General features: G+C 34.5%; 3 protein-coding genes across 5 annotated transcripts in view; 2 read left to right on the top strand and 1 right to left on the bottom strand.

The window, feature by feature from the left end:
• Window positions 1–1,552: 1,552 nt before the first annotated feature.
• LOC129246811 (stAR-related lipid transfer protein 7, mitochondrial) lies at window positions 1,553–3,601 on the top strand. The gene is made up of 2 exons (XM_054885440.1): window positions 1,553–1,681; window positions 1,751–3,601. The coding sequence occupies exon 2, from the start codon at window positions 2,019–2,021 to the stop codon at window positions 3,255–3,257; it is 1,239 nt and encodes a 412-aa protein (XP_054741415.1). The 5' UTR covers window positions 1,553–1,681; window positions 1,751–2,018; the 3' UTR covers window positions 3,258–3,601.
• Window positions 3,602–8,757: 5,156 nt separating this feature from the next.
• Window positions 8,758–11,372, bottom strand: LOC129246810 (inhibitor of growth protein 5). 3 transcript variants are annotated; one of them, XM_054885438.1, is made up of 5 exons: window positions 11,149–11,372; window positions 10,684–11,046; window positions 10,420–10,616; window positions 9,491–9,649; window positions 8,758–9,412 (listed from the first exon to the last, which is right to left on the bottom strand). In XM_054885438.1, the coding sequence occupies exons 1-5, from the start codon at window positions 11,183–11,185 to the stop codon at window positions 9,311–9,313; spliced, it is 858 nt and encodes a 285-aa protein (XP_054741413.1). In that variant the 5' UTR covers window positions 11,186–11,372; the 3' UTR covers window positions 8,758–9,310. The 3 variants fall into 3 exon arrangements, with proteins under 3 accessions (XP_054741413.1, XP_054741414.1, XP_054741412.1); XM_054885439.1 differs by having other exon boundaries at window positions 8,761–9,412; window positions 10,459–10,619; window positions 11,149–11,361; XM_054885437.1 differs by having other exon boundaries at window positions 8,762–9,412; window positions 10,420–10,619; window positions 11,149–11,357.
• A 2,009-nt stretch (window positions 11,373–13,381) lies between these two features.
• Window positions 13,382–14,415, top strand: part of LOC129246809 (alkaline ceramidase) — a 41,694-nt gene continuing 40,660 nt past the window's right edge. The window contains exon 1 of the mRNA XM_054885435.1: window positions 13,382–14,034. Coding sequence (XP_054741410.1) covers window positions 13,948–14,034 — 87 coding nt within the window. The 5' untranslated portion in view covers window positions 13,382–13,947. The remainder of the gene's footprint in view (window positions 14,035–14,415) is intronic.

Genomic DNA, 14,415 nt, shown 5'->3' with positions numbered 1-14,415 from the left:
CCAATGACTCAATCGAAGTTCGTTTATCCACTTTACATACCCCCACAAATAAAAGTCCAAAGTCCAATCCGCTGGTCCGAGAGGAGAGATAAATTGCTCACCGAAACGATAGCACAGTAAATCCATTGTTTCACGTGCTGTATGGCAATTAGTGCCGTCTTGTTGGAACCCGATTTTGTGTAGATCACAAGCTTTAAGTTTTGGCATCAAAAAGTCGTTTATCATGGAGCGATAGTGTTCGCCCTTCACCGTTACATTGGCGTCAGTCTCGTCTTTGAAGAAATATGGGCCGACGATTCCTCTAGCCCATAGACCGCATCAAATAATTGTTTTCAATGGATGTAATGGCTGTTCCTGAATGACTTCGGGTTGCTCTTCAGACCAAATACGGAAATTTTGCTTATTGATTAAGCCAATAAACCAAAAATGGGCCACATCGCTGAAAAGTTATGTACACCATAAGTTGGGCTAAGCGCGAGATGAACACTTTCCACACAGCTTCGATTTTCGTAATACAAAAAAAATGTGTCACTAGCGATGGCTATTATTTTGAAGATTAAATTTGTAACCATTTTTTGTTAACATTTGAAATTGAAAAAAGTCTCATTTCATAGGTATCTACCTGTAAATATTTTCGTGTACAGTTCCGGACCTCGTCATTCAATAGATGTATGTCTCCTGTCTTGGAGACGGCTCAGCCTCCATCAAATGTCTACTGCTGCAGTTACTGCGGTAACTCCGAAGCAGAAACTGCGTGCTGAGAATAATATTATCCTCCTTGACAGGAAGCATATAAGCTTCACAGTATAGGTGTTGTATCGGGGACATCTAGAGGCGTCGTTGAGGTTATTTACCGTCGTATCATCATTGATGCTTGATCAACTTTGACTTTCAGGTATACTTTAATCTCACACGTTTATCTGCGCATTTATGGTGTCTAGCGCTGTGGTGGTGCTGTGCACTTTACTTGCTGTGCCCTGTTTATGCATGGCTGGAATCAGATCTTTCGTCGAAATCAGGAGCAGACGGGCGATATGACTTCTCTTGCTTGGTGTAGAGTTGTAGGTGTTGGTTCAGTAGAGAGACTGCTCTTGCTGCCTTTCACAAAATATCGCTGTGGAACCATTATCGCTGTGCTTCGTAGTTTTGCAATCTTGGTAAAAAATACATGAGGCCTTATATTTTAATGACTTCTATAACTTGTCTTTGGTAGCTTTGGTAGCTGTTTAGGTACCAAAACTTAGATACAATTTCTTTATAGTCGTGGGAAGGTTATTGAAACGCAACAAAAAACTCGAATAAGTGTTGACGCAAAATATTTTAGACCCTTAAAAGAAAAATGGCGAAAAAGATTTAAAAAATCGAGATATGACAATTATATATACAACTGGTTTCAATCGAACTAAGCATTGTAGTGTATGGAGATCGAATATTTATAGTTATGGTTAACATCTCCCTATTTTGTTTCATTTCAACATTGTTTTGTGAGAAAATGTTGATTTAATAATCACAGCTGATCATACTCTCCACTTTCAATGTGCTTATTGTTTTGTCACACATTCCACGAATTTACTTTTTATAGCTCGTGTGTGGTGGTATGCTTGTTTCCTTAATTCGTACCACATGCAACGTTAATTCTTCAATAATTATATATATTTAGACATCATTTGGTAACTATTGTGTAAGCTTATTGACTACAGTGTTCCTACTTTGTTTCTATCATATATGAAACAACCGATTTGATTTTCAGCAATCAATGTCAAAAGTGAATTAAATGTACCGACACGGGTGGGGAGTATACTCGTACAAAATTCGAAATATATCCATAAAAATTGTTGCTGCGTTGTTATGCAAGCGATCGGACGCCTCCACATACTATATAGCGGCACCGGTGTGATGTATAGAGTGCATGGAACTGCAGTAAACTAAATCTAAAAAAATAAACAACTAAACGCGTCACATGCCGGCAACAAAGAAAGAGCAACAACAAAAATTGAGTCGCTAAGAATAAATCAACAATGTTTAGTCGTATTTTGTTGAACATTAAGCATCGATCTAATATTACATTGCGCTCATGGTCGTACCAATGCGAGTCGATTTTAGCTCAACGTTCACGTCGAATCCAGCAGTTATTTTCATTCTACCACCGCGTATACGGTTCAAATGGGCTACAACGATTGCTCCGCTCCTACCACAAACAGTTTGAACCGCCAATAAGAGGCATAATGCTAAGTGCAGTGGGAGTAGTGGGTTTAAAACTCACTTCAGTATGTGAAGCAGCTGGATTCAATTGGGAAAAAGAACGTTTAAGCCTTAAAAATTTTGACCTTTGCAAGCGAGATATTGACTTTATTAACCAGTTGCCAAATAATAAATTATGTTCTTTGTGCAAAGAGAAGCACATGAAATACTGTTATTGCTCAGTGGGTAATAAAAAGTGTCGATCGCTTAAAGATGGGCGAGAGAGTATACGTAACTGCCAGCGTCCGCTAAATTTACCCACAAATCCTCCACCTTTAGGTAACAAAGTAATAGAAGGTGTTAATGAAAACCAGTGGGAGCCATATTTTAGCAAAGATGAGTTTTCAATTTGGCGACGGGAGGAACGATCAGCTATGTACTCTTATAAGGTGTATGCGCGCTTTGATGATGTCTCTGCTGAAGATCTGCTACATGTCCAGACAGACCTGGGATATCGTCGATTATGGGATGAAACTGCTGTACGGCTAGAATTAATAGAAGAGGACCCAACACCCAATACAAATTCGCATCTAATTTATTGGGAAATGCAATGGCCAAGACTTTTCTCTAACCGAGACTATGTCTATTGTCGTCGCTTTGTGACCGACGTCAAACTTAATGTTATGATGGTATGCAGTCTAGGTGCACAACATGCCAAATATCCAGTTTACTCGAACAAAGTCCGCGTTAACGATTACTGGAGTTTGATGGTTATAAAACCTTTTAAAACTTTCGGTGAACCAGGAGTGCACTACATACTAACATATTACGATGATCCAGGACTGCCAATTCCTCAAAATATTAAATCATGGGTGGCACAAAAACAAATGCCAGAATTTTTGAAAAAAATGTACCTAGCAACGAAACAGTACTCTTTTAACCGAGCACTCGAGATGCAACACATATTCAGTATGTCGAACTTCCAACTACAAAATCATGAATACTTGGCAAATGAATCCAGAACGAGCTGGTTTAGAAAAATTCTTCGCACACGTGAACCAGGAACCGGAAAATAGGCCTAATAGCATACAGTAGTAGTTTTCTGTTAAGAAGAAAGAATTCCTTTGTTGGGGGGAAAGGGGCCGACATAGCGCAGCATAATCCAATCAATTTTAGTTATATTAATTACTAAAAAAACTTCTGTAAACGAAAATAGGTTATGTGGTTATAGATTTATTACAAAATTTTCTGTATATTTCTTAAGCACGGCAAATATTGATTTCTAACGAGACCTTTTTAAGTTAACATAGTAACATAATAAATTGAAAATTTTAATTAAAAAATGAATCATATACATGCAATTAATACATTTAGTTGTACAAAGTAAAAAAAGAAATAAATAAAAATTATTACATGCCAACTCGCAACTGTTTTAGAAAGTACATATGTACATATATACAATTCAGATTTTTGGTTTTATTTGTATGAAAATAAATGTACACATATGTATCTTACTTTAAGCCAAGTCATGTAGAATACCCAAGCCATACGAGTTCCGTAGGCAGATAATAAGAGCATATTTTTCATTATTGTTCCCTCGAGACGCGGTTCTACGTTACCGGAACGACCCGGACTGTCACTCCAGCAGCATCTCTCGTATATGTATGGGGAATGTTTATTTAATGTATTTTTTTAATCATTATAAAAACTCAAATTAGCAAATCAATGCAAGTAAAATATTTCTATGTTATTGCTATTTTTAACTCCTATTTAGATAGCTGTTTTGTTTCAAAGCTTTGAATTGCTTTATAAAACTATTTTAATCATATTATTAACAGTGTTTTATTTGAAGCACTGTAAGCAGTATTCCTCTATCTAAACACATATATGGAGTTCAGAGGCATTTCTTTTTCTTTCTTTATTAATATTATTTACAATTATGAACTCTTGACCAAAAATGCAATATAAATAAGCCATTTTGATTAGCATCGAATTCTGAAGGTGTTTTTGTTGTTCAGTTTCTGAGTACACTTTTTATTAGCCCGTTTTCACTTCTTTCTTGATAAATTCTTTGGTTCAGGAAGCATTTTTTCAAACTTGCTTCGTATTTTCGTGAGGCAGCCTAGTTATTTATTTTTCAAAAAATTGAATTGTAGGAGCAAAAAACAAAAAAAAAAAATGTTTGTAAAATTTTCAATTTGGAGGTATATTTAATGTTACTTATCCGTTTATTCACATTTTCTGTGAAGAAATTAATATTCTTAACTCTTGATGTTAATCGTGTGAAAATGATTTTTTTTTATATTTGAAATCTTCCTTACATTCAAATCATATTTCGTATTTTCAGAGTAGCAGTAATTTATTCTTTTTGGACACTCATTTTATTGTTTGCCCATCGCAGCCGAGTATTTTTAAGAGCATGAGTTTGTTCCCAGGTGCAGTACCATTATCAAGCGATTCCTTAATGCCTGAAGTGTCTGACGTACCTAAGGGGTATGTGGTGATGAAGTAAGCTGTCGGTAGGCATACTCAAACTGAGTAAATCGGCAGTAAATCGGCCACAAGAAAGCCCGATCGGGTCTGCTTTTAGAGCTCTGCTAGTCAAGATTTAAACTCAACTTAGTTTTTATAGAAACTTAGAGGTTGTTACTCAGCATGTTTTACAATGTTTTGTATTCCTCAGTTGTTTGATTTGTCTTACGCGTTTCCATTTGTTTTATCTATTTGTATGGCATATTTAGAAGAATTGTATGCAAAATAGCTACAAATGATGTAGCAGCATGATTCTCTCACGGCTCTCAATTTACGTAGAATGCATAACTTAGAAATCTGAAACCTACAGCTCGCTAAGTTTTCTAAGTTAAGTGGTGTTTAGGCGAGCTAGAAACGTTTGATGCTGGTATGGCAGGTTGGCATAAGTTATGTAAAGCTATGCCTAAGGTTTGGCTAATAGAGCTCTTAACTAAAATACATAAGCATCTGCTCCGCGCACATTTTGATAAAATTCAGCGCTTTAGACGCTTAGTATGAACATTATATTTAATTCATTAAAATGGAAATGCAATAACTACTAAATAAAGCTGATTTTATTAATATTATCATATTCACAGATACTTTAATTTCAATGATATTGTTGTGGTTTAGCAAAAATGCCATGTGCATCACAAAAGGTTAATTTATTTGTTTACACTTTAAAAAACCCCTTTTGGTGATCTCAGGGAAAATTACACATAGGTACATATGTATATTGCAAATCAGGAACAACCAGAAAAGATATTTATATATACATATGTATGTATAGATGTATGCACAGCAATAATTTTTCTATTTTGTATCATGCTTGTACATACATACATATACACATATATTTACACAGGGTGTCCGATGGCAGAATAAGGTTATACGTTTAAAGTTTCTTCCCAAGCGCTGAGCCTATGAGTGGGGATCCCGTTAGTTTTATTATGCGTGCGAGGTATTTAGTCACAACACTGTTGGAGCGATTTCGTACGGTAAACACCATCTTTTGAACTGATGAAGCCCCTTTTTCATTTAAAGGAAGTGTAAATAATTGAAATTGCGTTATTGGTCACCCAAAGCACAGAACCCACTATTAAAACTACAATAACCACTTCACAGTCCCAAAGTAACTGTTTGGTGTACACGCCGCACCCGACTAGAGAAACTATGGCGATACTGCGTGATTTCTTACGGTGACATATCCTTGTCAAACAGATCGCCCGATCTTAAGCCTACGGACTTTTCTTCTGTGAAAAACCAAAGTCTATAAGACAAACTCAGCGACCATCTTAGCACTAAGAAAAATACTGTTCGTGACTTCAATTCGTCAACGAGTGGCACGGAGGCCAGATTTCACGAATGTATCCGATGTACGGTCAAAATTTAGATGAAATAATAATAAAAATAAAAAACCACTCTTCTTTGTAATAGTAGTTACTGAAATAAATTTTTATCATTAGTAATTATTTTTTTAATTCAGCTTTTAATTTCTAATTTTACCACCAGACATCCTGCACATGCTTATATACATACACACATATGCATATGTATGTATATAACAATCTGTATACACATGTTGATAAATAGCGTATTTGAATATTCAACGGGGAAATATCAGTTTGAATCAAAAGAATTTATTGTTACTCTACAAGTACAACATATGTAAGTTTGTATGTACATAGGAAATAAGCATATGCATGGCTGATTATAAAAATACATATAATTCACCTTTATTGTGTTCACCTTTATTACAATAAATATAAACATATATAAAGCATTTATAAAAGACTGCATTTTATTTAATAACGAAGGCGAAATTCCTCTCCTTTTTACTTCTTAATTGGCGCGATAACCGCTTACGCGATTTTGGCCGAGTTTAACAAAGCGTGCCAGTCGAATCTTTCTCGTGCTAACCGGCGCCAGTTGGACACACCAAGTGAAGCTAAGTCCTCCACCTGATCTTTCCAACGCAGAGGAGGTCTTCCTCTTCCTCTGCTGCCACCAGCTAGTTCCGCATCGAATACTTTTAGAGCCGGAGCGTTTCTATCCATTCGGACGACATGGCCCAGCCAGCGTAGCCATTGGATATTTATTCGCTGCGCTATGTCTATGACGTCGTAAAGCTCAAACAGCTCATCGTTCAATCGCCTGCGATATTCGCCGTTGGCAACGTGCAAAGGTCCAAAAATCTTGCGCAGAATCTTTTTCTCAAACACTTCAACCGTCGCTCATCGGATGTTGTCATCGTCTACGCTTCTGCGCCTCTTGACGTGAAACGTCTTATAATTCGATGTAGCCGGCTGCACACACCAAAAAATACGTCGTTATCTTGCTCATGCGTCGTTACCTTGCTTGAACTGCAAGCGAGAGCGCGGAACGAACGACAAAGAGGCACAATCGGCTCCCGCGTTCGGCAACGCTCGACATCTGGCTGTCTCCTACTTGAGTGAGCATTTATATGTATGTATATGCGCATTTGTATATAAATTCACATATTTGTATTTGCATATGCCTTCTTCCTGGGTGCATGGTAATGAACCATTTCTCTATGAAGATGATTAATTTGATTTACTTGAAGAATTTAAAATAAAACCAATTGTATCATCATCATCTTTACCTTTATTATTAATTTATTATTATAAAGGGTGGTTAAGTTTCAAAGGCCGGTGTTGAATTTGAATAAAATACAATTTTTTTAGGAAATTATTGTTATTTCTCTTTATTATGATAATATTGGTATGGGTCAATTACGTATGGAGCGAAATATCGGTCAAATGGCAGCCGCGGCCTCGGCGGCACACCTCCAAATACCACCAAATGCAAAAGTTCCTTATCTGACGGAAAAAATGTATGGTAATATTTACCACATACCTTATAAGATATGTTGTATACTAATATAATATATGCATACATACATATACTTTGGTGCAATTTTCATAGTCTAATATACATATGTTGAGAATAGGACGATAGGAAAAGTAGAAAATGAAAAGGAGTGTTTCGAGTGTAATGTGTCTTGAAAAAGTCAAATCGATGATGGTGCCTCTTAGTGTTGTTGACTTATTAACGCCTGTGCATCGAAATTGAACATATCTTTCATGAATTTGATAAATGTTTCGTAATTTTTTACGTTTGTGTAAATGTAACTTCATCAATTCCATTCCGATTCCATTTACCTCCTTCTCTATATCCATACAAAATATCTATCAAACAAATAAAATTAAAATTTTCTTTTGAAAAATGCAACCATTCCATCAGTATTTTCTTATGAGGTTGTCACGTTAAACTATCGTCAGTACACCGACTTTACAGACAACCTCTTTTTCTACTAAATAGGTTAAATATTGATTTATTTTGAAACTTAATATTGGATAATTGGGCGTTTAGATGGACGTATAGGTATGACCATTTCTGTGATGGTATCGGACTTAAGAGCCATACATATATTAAATTATTTTCGACCAATAAAAAATTAAAGTACCGACATAAATCATTTAACAGTTCGCTCAAGCTCTTCAAAGTCTTTTCTATGAGTTTATTTAGCTGTTTTAACTTTTTCAGTGATTAAGTATGCACACATTTTTTGGACCACTTTTAATTTGCTTTTTTTCACGACACTGAAATTGAAAATCTACAAGTAAATAGAAGTCATGCATCTTATATCAAACTACACAGTTGGATACAAATTGTATATACATATATTATCTACCATTTGGATATAATTCTTTAGATAGGCTTAACCCTCCGTCGGAGACCTTTTTTAAAACCTTCGGTTGGACACCTGTTCGAGGATCCTTCTTAAAAGGTTATATGCATAAATCGATAGAAAATTAAATTTTAGGAAGCTACCTGGAAACTATAGTAGAAATATATTTAATTCACTTCCAAAGTCAAAAATCCAATCTGGCCAGTCCCGGGTGCCCAACGGAGGGTTAAAATGCATCTTGATGGACGGATTTAAAACAAGCCATTTCAATACAAATAATGATGTGAGAAATTTATTTTTTCAAATCCATTAAAATTTATTTCAATAGTATTAAAGCATATATTTCTTCTTACTATTTTTTGACACATGCACCCTTTAAAATAATTTTTAATCGAAAGATTTACAAAGTATACTGAAACTTTTTGAATGAGAAGTATGCCTATTAAGCCTTAGGACTTTAGAAAACACAACTTAAATCGCCTTCGACATTTTAAATGTCAAGTACTAAAAAAAAGAAACGTTTAAACAATTCATATTTTAAAAATGCATCTTATTGAAATTTAAATTTTTTCTATAAAAAAAATAGTTTATTGTTGCAAAAGCAAAATCCTACAAGGTAAAAGAAGTTGGTTGGTTAAAATTCTACAAATTGCTTTGAATAGGTGAAAAAGTAATATTTTTGATACAAAATATTTTATCTTATTTTGATACTTCAATTATATAAAACGTATTAAAGATAGCAGTAATAAAATAACAACGCTCTCCGAAGATTTTATGGCGTTGTTGTTTTTATAGCAAAAACATTCACCATACATGTTGGGAGAATGCTGCTGAAGTGACAGTCCTTGGCCGGATATAAATCTGGGTCGTTCCGGTAACGTTGTTGAACCGAATGTTGTTGCGTATTTATTTCTTCTTTCTATCCTGCGTACACTTCGGGCAAAACCACTTTCCTTTAGGTTTTGTTGTGAGGCCAACACAAGCGAAGTGGAACCATTCGATAGGACACTGCAGTTGAGAAAATGCAGACAAATGAAATAACCGTAGTAAGTAACTTATTGTAATTAAATCATTGGAGGTACTTACATCTGGATTATCACAACCAATCATTTCGCCGTAGGAAACCTGATGACACAAGCAATAAGTAGGTTCATTCGGGTCCACCGGCATATCTAGCACATCGCTTGGATGTGTGGCGGCTGTTAAGCATGACTCCTTTTCAGAATCCTCAATTTCTGCATTTTTCTTGAAATATATTTGAAATTTTATATACCATCATTGTTCATAGAAAAAAAGTTGCACAATTCCAAAAATCCAAGTACTATATTCAAAAATGCAGAAATAAAAAAGCTTTAGAAAAATACAAAGGCATTTGGCAAATATGAAATGCGATGAACATATGAGAGGTGAAATAACACAATAAACCTTGTACTTGCAATTAGTTTTTGAGATCAGATTGCTTCTTCAAAAATAACACTAAGTATATAAATATACTTCATTTTGCATACATCACATTCAAAAGGATGCTAATTTTATATATATATATAAATACATATGTTATGTAGTTGTTACAGAGAGATCTTTCAAACAAAAGAACTATTATTTTTCGCATAATTTTATAACAAATGTAAATTTTGCAATTCTATATCAAATATAATAATACTTGTATGAGATACTAAGTTCAGTCTTTCTGTCTTGTGTCTTTGATGTATGTTCAAACATACAAACATCTACTTTTTCGCATCTGGTATACTTATATATGATGATTTTTAAGTTATACATATTATCATTATATAAATGATATTTTACTAAAAACATGCACCGGGTATATAAAGTTCGGTACCAACCGAACTTAACACTTTTCTGCTTGTAAAATTAATTATATCGTCAACGTTCAATAAAAAAGGAGCTTTACAAAAATATAAGCAAGGATCAATCAAATTAAGTAACTGCCACAAAAACAATCAGACAATAATTATTTTTTATGAGTATATGAAAATGAATATGATGATTACCTTTTGACCCCCCTTGCGTGTTTCTTTTTCTTGATTTACCTTCGCCCTTTTCTTTTTGCTACCTTGCCCGCCTCCACTAGCTCCACCACCACTACAACTTGTTGTCACATTTGTGGCGTTTGCTCGTGCTTCTTCATCCGATGAACCTGTACGTTTTCGTTTCCCCGGCGTTTTTGTGTCCTTTGTCTTCTTTCGGCCTTCTAAAAAAATGCAATAATGCTATCTGGATCATCAATTTCAAATATAGTTATTAAGGCGCCTTACTTTTTACCACCGCTTCTTCTGATTTGCTACGAGTAGAGGATGCTTTCTCTTGTATTTCACCCTCGAAGCGAGCTAAATCATTGTCCAGACGTCGTATTTGTTTATCCACCAACTCGTATGTCTGAATGGCCAACTGCACTTTGTCATCGCTGTATTCCTTCGCTTTGCCAAAGAGTGCTTGAATGTCCATAAGACGCTCTTTACGTTCATCGTCTGCCATAGAGCAGCCTCCATTTGCCGCAAGTTTGTGCATGAACTCTTTCGCCCGAGAATCGATGCTTTTCATTGCAGTCTGGGCACGATCATCTAATTTGCGCATCAATTTGAAGTTGCGCTCTAATTCGGTCGGCAATGACTCCAATCCTAAAAAACACAGAAATGATTTATTTGTCCGCAGTTGATGATAGCTTCTGGTTGATAGGTAATACACTTTGACTTGTGGTAATGTTCGCCTTCTTTACTCACCGTCAAGATAGTTTTCTAAATAAATTGCTGATGACATTGCTTGTAAGAAATACTTCTTTTTCGAAAACAAATGCGATACAAGTTTCAATTAACATAAATAATCAGCGTCGCTAAATATATTTACTTAACAGCTGTTTTTGGAACTAAAGCATAGGATTCTAGATACGAAATTCTCTCATTTTATATGAGAGCGCGCCCAGGAACTCGTTTAAGGAATTGGCAGCACTGTCAATCTTTGGACTGGTGAACAGCTGATAGACGAAATGGCGTGTTGCCAGAAATAGGGCGGCAAAAATAACGACGAAAGCAGTTAATTTTTACGTTAGTGCTATATATATATTATTATATACATATTTTGCAGGAATTTATATTCAAATAAGAGGGGGGACATTTCACATTAACATTAATTAATTTATATATATTCAATATACTTAAACAATTCTATTGAAGACATGGTGTGAGTTCTTTGTAAACTTTGTATGCTTTAAAAGCGTAGACAATTAAATTAAGTTTGAACTTTTTCCCCTGGACAAAATAAAATCTACGACGTCTTAACTCTTTTATTTTATTTTAAAGACTGTAATCGCCAACTAAATGTAAGTACCTATATGTATATGTCGAACGATGAAATGCTAATATGGTTGGTGCAATCGTGATGGCGTGCTGAGTAACAAACTCTAAATTTCTAAGAAAACCTAAGCTAAATCTAAATTTTTCCAAATATGCTATATAAAATTGATTTTACGTATAAATGTAAAATACATGGCAATAGGCCAAATGCAGAAACTATGGCAACGTGGTAAAACTGACGTCACGTCACTTGGGAAGGCGCAATCTTGAATTCTACCGTTTGTGCTTCTATAGTAAATTGTGCTTGAGGTAGGAAGAAAAAAATTAATTGATGCAAAACAATTGATTGATAAAAAACAAAACCGTAAATCAGCTGCTCCGATTAATCACCTTACATGAATTCGCCTTGTGTAAACTTTTATTTGTACAACACTGCAATCACCACCATAGCTGCCAACTTCGTACTTAAAGCATTAGACTTAGTGCTTTTTGAAAACCTCCACAAGCCTCCAAAATATGGTTTAGTTTTCTGAACTAATATGTAGTGTTGAAAACATGAAATAATTTGAATAACTTGGCTGCACTGAAATTAAGCCATGAACGTGTTTTTATTAGTCGATTCGATTAACAATAAACGCGTTCGCTTCGTACCTCTTTTTGAAGTCATTTACCTTTTTGTTAATTATATTTAATTCAGAAACTAATATGTTGTTAATATTTTATTAACTAGTTTAAAATAATAAATAAAAACTCGAAATCTTCTATGTATTTCACCTTTTAAGTTCCCAACGCTAAGCCCACTAAAGTTGAACTATGATTGATAAAAATGTCGATTTGTGATCCACGTTCTTTTTTCTTTTCCGTTAAAATGTACCGTTTTTTGTATTTGTTTTAGAACCGTTATAAAGAAATAAATTTTGTGTTATCGAATTATATGTTACATTTTAGCTTTATGTTTAAAATATATTTAGTACTTTTAGAGTTGTAAGAAAGTTTTGTTATATTTTGGAACCAAAGGTTGGCAAGACCGATCACTATTCCCAGGCAAATCTATACAAGGTGAAGTCACAGGAGCAACAGCAGCATTTACATGCACCTTTTCTATTTATTTGGTAAACTATTTTCCTTTTCGAAAAGCACTACTTTATTTTTGACGAATTTTAAAATTAAGCGCTGTCAGTATAGAAACTAAGCATACCGTTATGTGCAAATAGATGCATGTGCAGATGTACGTGTGCACAATTTATTCTATAGTCTTGGCTTTCTACTTCTGCATATTCTTCTTCTTATTTTTATTTGTTTATTTTCTGTACTGACGTTACGGTACTTGGGAATACGCAATTTTGTATTGTATTGTAGGATTATTTTATAATCTCAGATTTTGGGAGAGAAATTTTGTACGGGAAATCTTGCTTTTTAATTATGGACTGGGAGTTAAGCAGGAAAAAGTAGATCATTTACTTATATGTGAACGTATTATTACCTCCCGTTCAATGTGTCCTGATTCCAACTACTTAATCGCAAGAAAAATAGCAAACAAGTTGCTCTAGTAACATCACCTTGTACGAATTCGCTTTGCTTCTATCGCCAGAGATGAAACCAAGGCGAATCTATTGAAGAAAAAAATGTATAAATACTCCCTTGTACAGTGGGTTTTGTTTTGAGAACAGTTTAATAAAGTTTCTCGTACTGCGCGAAGGTGTTTATTTTACATTTTGTTTGCGTCTATGACAAAAATTCATATACACCTAGCTATTGCACCTTTTTAGCTCGCCACAAGCAGTCGCAAATAAATAGTGTTAAGAGAAATTAGCACAATTCTTCTTTCACAATTTGTTGCTGTGTTATAGTGTTGTTGAGTGAATGAAAACCAGCTAAATTCAAAAAGCTTGTAAATCCTTACATAATCCTATACAGTTAAAGGAAAGAAAAAATCGAAACGTAATCGATTCGAACCCAATTGTCTGCCATCTGATCAAATTTTCACGCATGTAATGACAAAAAAGAAAAACTTGTTAGCTACGTAACAGATGTGTACATTAATTACAGTTCACTTCCTTGAACTGCAAAAATTATAATATCACTAATATATGTAAATAAAGAAAAAGCTAATACCGGCGTGGAACTCTATAGAATTTAAGTAGATTAAATACCGTAATATTTTTTTAGTGTCGGATTAAATAATCCGCCAAATTGGCTTCGCAAAGTTCTATACTTGATATTTACATCATGGCTTGGGAACATGGCAGCTCTCCGGTGGATTGGTGTGAAGGAAATTACTTGATATCTTCAAATATAGCAGAGTTTGTGAATACGGTATGTCCATCTAAATTTATAAGTTAATGCGAAAAAGCGTCTGCGTGATATATCGGAAACGGAATAGGAGAATAGGAAATGCGATAGTAGGACGAGTTCCGTTAAACATTTAAATTGTTCAAGGCACAGTACAGTTCTAAAGGTTTGATAATAAATCGAAGCGATTTTATTTACAAGTACAAATCTTAAAATACGCTTAGAAGGAAATATTAAATGCATAATTATCTACTTTGTGGTGCATATAAACAAATTGGTAAAAAAAGACGTTATAAATAATCTGAAGGAGCAAAGTTATTTTTTAACCGTTCAAAAGTTTAATTTTCATAAAGTTCCTCTTTTCTATCATTAAATAAAGGAAGGTAAATACAGTTAGGGGTCAGG

Source organism: Anastrepha obliqua, chromosome 5, assembly GCF_027943255.1.
Source record: "Anastrepha obliqua isolate idAnaObli1 chromosome 5, idAnaObli1_1.0, whole genome shotgun sequence".
Taxonomy (NCBI): Eukaryota; Metazoa; Arthropoda; class Insecta; order Diptera; family Tephritidae; genus Anastrepha; species Anastrepha obliqua.
The sequence above is the reverse complement of the archived record's forward strand: the minus strand, read 5'-3'. Positions and strand labels throughout refer to the sequence as shown.

Excerpts from the sequence above, each read along its gene's own strand:
- LOC129246811 (XM_054885440.1), top strand. The coding sequence starts at position 2,019 with ATGTTTAGTCGTATTTTGTTGAACATTAAGCATCGATCTAATATTACA.
- LOC129246810 (XM_054885437.1), bottom strand. The coding sequence starts at position 11,185 with ATGTCATCAGCAATTTATTTAGAAAACTATCTTGACG. Across the intron at positions 10,620-10,683 it reads AGAAGAAGCGGTGGTAAAAA|AAGGCCGAAAGAAGACAAAG; the intron begins GTAAGGCGCCTT and ends GCATTTTTTTAG. Across the intron at positions 9,650-10,419 it reads CACGCAAGGGGGGTCAAAAG|AAAAATGCAGAAATTGAGGA; the intron begins GTAATCATCATA and ends ATATATTTCAAG.